The sequence below is a fragment of the Ciona intestinalis genome, chromosome 7 (assembly GCF_000224145.3).
Source record: "Ciona intestinalis chromosome 7, KH, whole genome shotgun sequence".
Classification (NCBI taxonomy): Eukaryota; Metazoa; Chordata; class Ascidiacea; order Phlebobranchia; family Cionidae; genus Ciona; species Ciona intestinalis.
In genome coordinates this window covers 3,140,932-3,148,820 of record NC_020172.2, presented here as the reverse complement: position 1 = coordinate 3,148,820, position 7,889 = coordinate 3,140,932, and the positions used below count along the sequence as shown (strand labels likewise).

General features: G+C 33.3%; 1 protein-coding gene across 1 annotated transcript in view; it reads right to left on the bottom strand.

Moving 5' to 3' along the window:
- The window catches only part of LOC100181984 (solute carrier family 2, facilitated glucose transporter member 5), a 15,740-nt gene that overhangs the window by 1,481 nt on the left and 6,370 nt on the right, over positions 1 to 7,889 (bottom strand). The window contains exons 8-13 of the mRNA XM_026835205.1: positions 6,520 to 6,707; positions 3,043 to 3,156; positions 1,900 to 2,007; positions 1,260 to 1,332; positions 737 to 864; positions 170 to 300 (exon numbers count right to left, since the gene is read on the bottom strand). Of these exons, the coding sequence (XP_026691006.1) occupies positions 170 to 300; positions 737 to 864; positions 1,260 to 1,332; positions 1,900 to 2,007; positions 3,043 to 3,156; positions 6,520 to 6,707 (742 nt within the window). The remainder of the gene's footprint in view (positions 1 to 169; positions 301 to 736; positions 865 to 1,259; positions 1,333 to 1,899; positions 2,008 to 3,042; positions 3,157 to 6,519; positions 6,708 to 7,889) is intronic.

Sequence of the window (7,889 nt, the reverse complement as noted above, 5' to 3'; positions counted from 1 at the left end):
TCGGTTTCGTTGGACATNGTTTTTACTCATATAAACTACATGGTAATTATCGCCTTTTTTATATAAAAATCACTCAAATATTTAAAATTTTAGATTCAGAAATACAACAGTACTTGTTATGCTAGTTAGAGCACTTTGTATCAAAATAAACATTGCTGTTTTAACGTACCTCTTTGCAAATAAGTTGCTAATTTCTTGAAAGGTTTTTCCTTTCGTTTCTGGCATGATAATAGCAAGGAACACCGTGATACCAATGCACACGAACATGAATAGAATGAACACGTAAGCCCCGGTAGCGTCCTGTAAAAGTATGGACGTGTTAGAGAATTTATTAAGTGGCAATATATAGTATGGTGGGGGAAACGGGACACCTTTATCACAAAGTGTTTAAATATTCTGATCGCGTTTTAAAGAATTCACAACGGTACAGGAGCCGTGAGGATATACACGGTTCTATAATTATTTGAAATTTTGAATGTTCGTTATTTATTACCAAATGGGACGAGAAAATAGAATGGGCCAGAGATTTTAATGGTCATTGCTCCAACCCAGTGGTCACTCATGGGTTGTCTAAAAAATCCAGAAAAAAATTACCCACAAAGTTACATACGTGGAAACTCATAAGCGGGCACGTGGTGTGTGAAACAAAAAAAACGTGTTTTAACGACTGCCATTGCCCTGCCACGCGAGGATAAATAAGTAAAATTCATTCACCATTTAATTATAATAGACTTACAGCAATGGCTGGAAAACTAATTCCAATAATAAAGTTACAAGTCCAGTTAAGAAGACAAGACACCATAAAAGCGGGAGGGCGTGCAGATTGACGGAACAGCTCAGCGGTAATCAACCATGGGATCGGCCCTGAAAAAAAAGAAGTAAGTTTTAAATAATCAATTTTCCGCATTTTTTTGTTCTTTATTAAAGTGCTTTGGTTTTTATTTTAAGGAAACATATTTTCGTAAAAAAATGTGTTTTTTATTTAATGTGTATATAGTGGGGTGGGGGAAGATGAGACACTTTTTGTTCTACTATCTTGTCTCACTTGGTAGTAAACAAATATTTTTCAAAGAATTACAAAACCGTATCCTCACGACTCCAGTAGACCATTGTTAATTGTTTAAAACGTGATCAGGATATTTGGATATTATGTGCTAAAGATGTTCCATCTTACCCGATAGTACTATAATAGCAATAGATTGTTCTGGTACAGTGGTACGTGTAGGTTAAGCACAAATTAACAAAGAGTATTAATATACCTGGTCCAATAGCAAATCCAACGATATATCCGATCATGCAAGCGATGCTCAAGTAAGAAATCCAAGTTAAATTCTGTAAAAAAATAATTTTAAATAATCAATTTTACACTTGTAAATAAAAAAAAAGTTTCAACATTTTTTGTGGCTGTTTTAATATAGGAAAAGATAAATTGATGCTTTTCAAAGGGGTATTCTGTCAACCCTGGTCTAAATACAAAATAGAATAAAATATGGCTTACTGCATTTTCCCTGGTTAATAATAGTTTTAAATTTTTATTATCAAATTTTTAAATTTTTTACCAGAATAAAATAACAGATGTATTGTCTTAATAAAGTAATAAAGGCAACTTGAAAAGAGTTGGCAAAATGTAGGTCCTTAAAAATTTTAATCGATTAAATAACAGAAAATTTTATTTAGTGGGGTGGGGAGAGATGGGAAACCCTTTTATTCCAATTCCTCGTCACATTTGTTAGTAAACAAAGAACATTCAAAGAATTGTAAAACCATATCCTCATGACTCCTACAGACCATTGTTAATTGTTTAAAACAGGTTCAGGATATTCGGATAAGTGCTAAAGGTGTCCCGCCTTCCCCACCCTACTATATACAATATATTTAAACTATACCGTAGTATCTTACCAAACTTAGCAGACTAAGTACAACAGTCATGGCGGCGCACCAGAATATCATCATACCAAATCCCCACACGATGAGTGCTTTGCGACCAGCCCACTCTATAACGCCAACCTGTGGATGGATAAAATCAATGTCAGTGGACGCTACGTGGTGCTAAAGATCCGAAACGTACGCAAAATGTCTATTCTTACTATTTTACGTGCTAACATACCTGGATTTTGTGCTACGAAAAAGTAACAAAAAAATTCAAGTCCAAACAATTGTTATATAAAAGATATATATTTCGTTTAAATGGCATCGTCAGTCGTATATAGTATGTTATATAATTTAAAGGCCTTAAAAATGTTGTAACTTTAACAAAGCAGAAGAAATGCTATGTCCTATGGCGTGTCACGCTCTAGCACCTCACCCATAAAAATATCAGGAGAAAAAACATTTAAAAAATGTTTGCCCTTTATGACTTAGAAAACGATAGTTTGCAGATTGGACGTGAATTAACGCATATAGCCGATCCTATACAATTTCTTGGATCAGTGCTTATTTCAAGGTTCTAACCTATTCTACATTTAGCGACTACTATTAGTTCCCGTATACTATTGTATTGTAGCTATGTAAATAGACGTAAATGTGAAACGCCCTACCAGACAATGAATATAAAAGATCTTCAAATACATTTGGTGCAAGAAGCAAAAACGGGTATGTTTGTTTATAGGGCTATGGCGGTGTCATTATTTATACAGCGGCACAAAGATATGATTAGATATCACTGAAATGACGGGAATTATAATTAGTTTATTTGGTTTTAATGCTTATACAGCAGAAGTGTTTTAATACAATGACTTAAAAAGGCCATATTATAGATCTAATAAATTTTATTAAAATAAAATTAAATTTGTTAGTTTTGTAAGACTTGCAAAGTAAAATAATTTTAATGCGACGACTTTAAAACGATCACGAAAACAACGGCATTTAACCTTCGTTCGATTCGTCGTATCGCTTACAGTAGGTAAATTACTACGACGACTTAAAAAGGCTGCGGGAAGAGTAAAACTTATCAAAATAACGGCTCTTAAATCGGTTTGTTTTGTTACAGGGATTACGTAGCACAGTATTTCAGTATGACTTGTATTTAAAAGCAGAACTTACCGAAATAACGGTCATTAACACGTTGACAACACCGACTCCAACAGAAGCGAGATCTTGTTGTTTACCCGCAGGAATTCCTGCTTTGCTGAAAATCTTGTTGCTGTAGAAAAAGATCTGCGGGACAAACGATTTTGTTAAAAAAATATTATGTAACAGAAAAATACTTTGTTAAAATATTTGTTAAGGATTTTGCTAAAAAAAAATATTTTGTTAAAAAATATTGTTTTAATATTTTTTTAATGATTTTGTTAAAAAAATGGTTTTGTAAAGTATAATTTTGCTAAGAAATGATTCGTTCAAAAGGATATATGTTAAAATGCAGGTTTGGTTTTGAGTATGGACACGGTATACAAAAATTATGAGGCGTCATATGCGTCTTAGCGTGTACGAACTAAAGGGGTTTAAACAAGAATGTAAAAGCAAAAAGTTGGCATAGATTGCCTTGGTTTTCACTTAAAAGTGTGTAGCTTTCGATTTCGCCATGCTTGTTAAAAGTTGTCACACAAGACGAAATTCTAATCGCATTTCGCATTTCGCATTCCATATTATCCAATTTTACCGTTTTTAACACATAAAAAAAGAATAAAAAATCGAATGGATTAACAGAGACAATATAAAAAAGCCAAAACGTTGTCCAAAACCACGGCGCTCATGACGTGACTTGGAATACGGATTTCTGTATGCATAATTAAAACACCACATTGTCTTACACATGCCTTGCCCTAAGGCTTATTTAAGGCGGTAAAACAACGGATTCTGCTGCGGAAATGAGTCCTTACCAGGAAAAACAGGTTTAACAATCAATTAAAATTCGGAATTCCAATTTTAAAAGACAAATGCTTGAAATGGGATTGTAATTAAGAAAATACCGCTATTGGTTTAAATATCAGGCGAGTTCCGAATAAATACCGGCGTTTGGTCTGCTATTAGAATTCCTTGACGTAATTATAATGACACCGTGTTTAATTATAATTGTGTCACGTTTTCGATCAAAACGCAGAGTTTCGTAAATGGGGCGTAATCGATAATTAGTATAACACTGTACTGCGAAAATGTACAAATAACATTCAGAATTTAGGCCAAATCAAATACGTATAAATGTATACGTTTCAGTTTTTACAAACACACACAGTGTACACAGTATATATGCTTAAACGCTATGAATTCTTTTTGTTGCGAGTTCAACATTATAGCTCTTATCTGTATTTGCTTTTGTGTATGACAAATAACGTAGAAGTTTTCCCGGAAAAAGTCTGTACAACCGTTGTTTATCAGTGTTTAAATACAGGTTAAAGGCGACGCCTTAAAACATCATAACAATCTGTGATTCATACAGTTATGAGTCACGAGCACGGTTAACTTTGACAAGTGATTTGCTAAGAAAATATGAAAATTAATAGAACTACACAGTTTGAGACGTGTTTATGAAATAATTTAATTCGTTTTACCGGTTCAACAAGTTCTATACATCCTGAAGCACATTACGTGTTCAGATGATGCGCCCTTTTTATTCAGCCAATCAGAAACAGGAGGTGTGGCTGCCCTTCCTACTATAGTGGTTATGATAACGTGGATCGATTTAAATTTCAAGTGGTTTTACGTGTTGAATCGTAAATTGGGTTGAAAGAGGCTTAACAGTGTTGCTTGAACGGTAAAATTAGAGCATGTAGCTTGTGCCCTAGGGGCTACTTTATGGTGTGCTTTAAAAACAAAGTTTTGATACATTCTTTCCGGTTATAACATAGTGCTGTAAGGTAAGATGGATACCAACAGCAGATAATAACCTATATTTTTAAATTGTGTTTTTAACACTTTTAGAGTTGCGAGCATAAGGTTTTATAGTTTTGAAACAAAAATTGTTTATTACCAAAAAGGACAACAAAAAGAATTAAATGTTCTATCTTACGCCAAACTACTATATATTACAGCCTTTTCTTTTAAAAATTCGGGCTTACATATTTTGAACACATTTTCAAATATATACAAATATAGTACTTTGGGGTAGGATGGAACATATTAAGCACATAATATCCAAATATCTAACGGTCTATGGGAGACGTAAGGATAGGGTTTTATAAACATTTTAACGTTCTTTGTTTACTACCAAATGGGACCAAAAAGTAGAATAATAAGTTGGCCCATCTTCCCCACCCTACTATATAACAACACTAGGAATTAAAAGGAAATTATAACATAATAGCTGCCACTACCATAAGTGGGTAACCAGTTTGTGCAAACATATGCCACATAAACAATAGGCTGATTAAATTCCCAGAACTATATCTATAATATTTCACACTATTGTGGGAAATATTGAATACAAATACTCAGTGACAAGGTGTCATATTTAAACAATAGAAATATGGCAGATGTTCTATATTGTTCCATTGCTTACTAAAGTAAAGATGTGTCAATCAAGTGACTAAATGCTAGGCCTATTATTTGTTACATACACTACTGAGTATATTAATTACTGTGGGGTAAGATGGATACCGTTGGCAGATAACATTCAATATTCTCTGATCTTGTTTTTAACAATTAACAAAGCTAACATCGCTATTTTGTAGTTGTGAGGATGCGTGTTTATATAAAAATATATCAACAGTGTATATATAGTTCTGGGGGTAAGATAGGACACCTTTAGCACATAATATATTTGAACAAATAACAACAGTCAATGGGAGCTGCGAAGAGACAGTTTTATGATTCTTTGAATGCTCTTTGTTTGCTACCAAATAAGACGAGAAAATAGAACGAAAAGGTGTCCCTTCTTTCCCCCACCCTACTAGTACTATATATAAAGTTAATAAATTTACCTTACCCAAACCTATACATGTATATTTGGTATACATTGTGTTTGTGTAGTATTATATATACTAGACATTGGATTGTTATGGCAGTTTAACTGAATATTTTGATGCCCACACACAGTACCGGGCATTTAAGCAATGTTCATTTTATGACTGAATTAACAGGAAAGAATCGAATTCGGAATTCCTGTCATTATTTATCCCATTATTGTGCTATAGAAAATTTAGTGTACACCATACACATAGAATAAATAGTGGGAAAACCAAAAGCCTAAGACCCTATATTGTCGAATAGTTCATTCCAGCAGTAATTTCATTTTAAATCCAACATTTTTAAAAAGCGTCTAAAACTGTCATAACGAATGCCAGAGATGTGTCCAGAAGCATGAATGCTATTTAAGCTAAAACTTTCTAAAAATATGAAAAAACAGCATTATGAGACCAAAATATATTAAAAACCTCCATACTAAAGTCCAAATTCATCAAAATTAAAAACTGATAGCATAAATGCCATAAGGGTTCCAAAAAGTATTGTGTTTGTTCTTTTTACACTAAGGCGAGCTACACTGTAGTATAAATGCCGGCCACAATAGTAGCAGCGACGAGCTTTGAACCCATTACCTCTGAGTTAGAGGCAGTACAAAATTTCATAAAAATCAGAACTTACTGCGTTGATTCCAGACAGTTGTTGAGCGGCCATCATCAGCAATACAGTGATAAGTTGCCAACGAACAGAGCGATCTCGAAACAGTTGTGGGATGGATAGTTGACCATCAGCAGATTGAGCAGACGCCTCAGCTCTCATTTCATCCATCTCAGACACAACGTTGTCAGTTCCTCGAAGTTTTACGAGAACTGTGAAAGTTTTTGTGTCAATTTTTTCAGTCTGTTTGTTCAGGGTTGTGAAGCACTGATAGGCATATGTGTTATTGGCCTAAATCTTAGGTTATACGGGTCATAACTGTAGGACTCTTACATGTTGTTTGACAAATTAATCCTAAAATACCCAGTCTGAAAAAATATTATATAAAAACTTATACTGAAATAATAATTAAAATAACAAAAACTTCCATTATGTGTTCTGTTCTGGGTTCAAAAATAAAAAGGACACAAAAAAATCTAAAAATAAACATCTTAATTTACCATTTCTTGCCTCATCTTCCTTGCCTTCATCGATGAGGAGAAAACGGGGACTCTTTGGCATAAAAGGGATCGCCATAAGTTGAATGATGGATGGGACGCATGTAAAGGCAAATAATATCGGCCATGTATGTTCATTTCCGAGCATGCCTTGGAGGCCGAGAACCTTTGGGAAAAAAACATCAATTATGAGATATGATATATTGGTGGAACCTTTAGGGGGCCTAGGTTGACAATTTTTTTTAAAACATGGGTGTTATATATGTTTTAGTCTGTTAGCCCACTGGTTTTTCAGGTTAAAACAGTTTTTACCCTGTTGTTAGGTGTCTATACAAAGGAGCAGAGCCAAAGTATATTACATTCATGATATTGATGAATAGGGTTCCCTATGTTAAACAACTATGAGCATAACTTTATTCTAACAATACCAATACAGATTTTTATTAAAAATTTAAAAATGCATATAACGAAAAGACAGGATATAGCAACAAAACAACAGATGTTTCAAGTTAAGAGGATATGTTTTCTCCGTTTCAAATAAAATGCCTTATTCAATTGGTAGTTTACCTGAGCAACAAGAATTCCAATAGTGATATGTAACTGGTTAAGCACACCGATAGCACCGCGCCATTGTTTGGGAGATATTTCACCAATGTACATCGGTACTACACCTGTTGCTAGACCTAGAAAGATAATGAATTTTTTTTAAATATATATATATATATATGTATATATGTGTTAAAAAAATATTAATATTTTTCTACTGAAAATATTGGCTGCTATAATATATATATATAAAATTAAAGCAACTTTGCAGACAATGTAATATTTTTTAAATGTGTAAAAAAATGTTACATTTTTTTAATATTAATTAAAATATTTTTATATATGTGTATA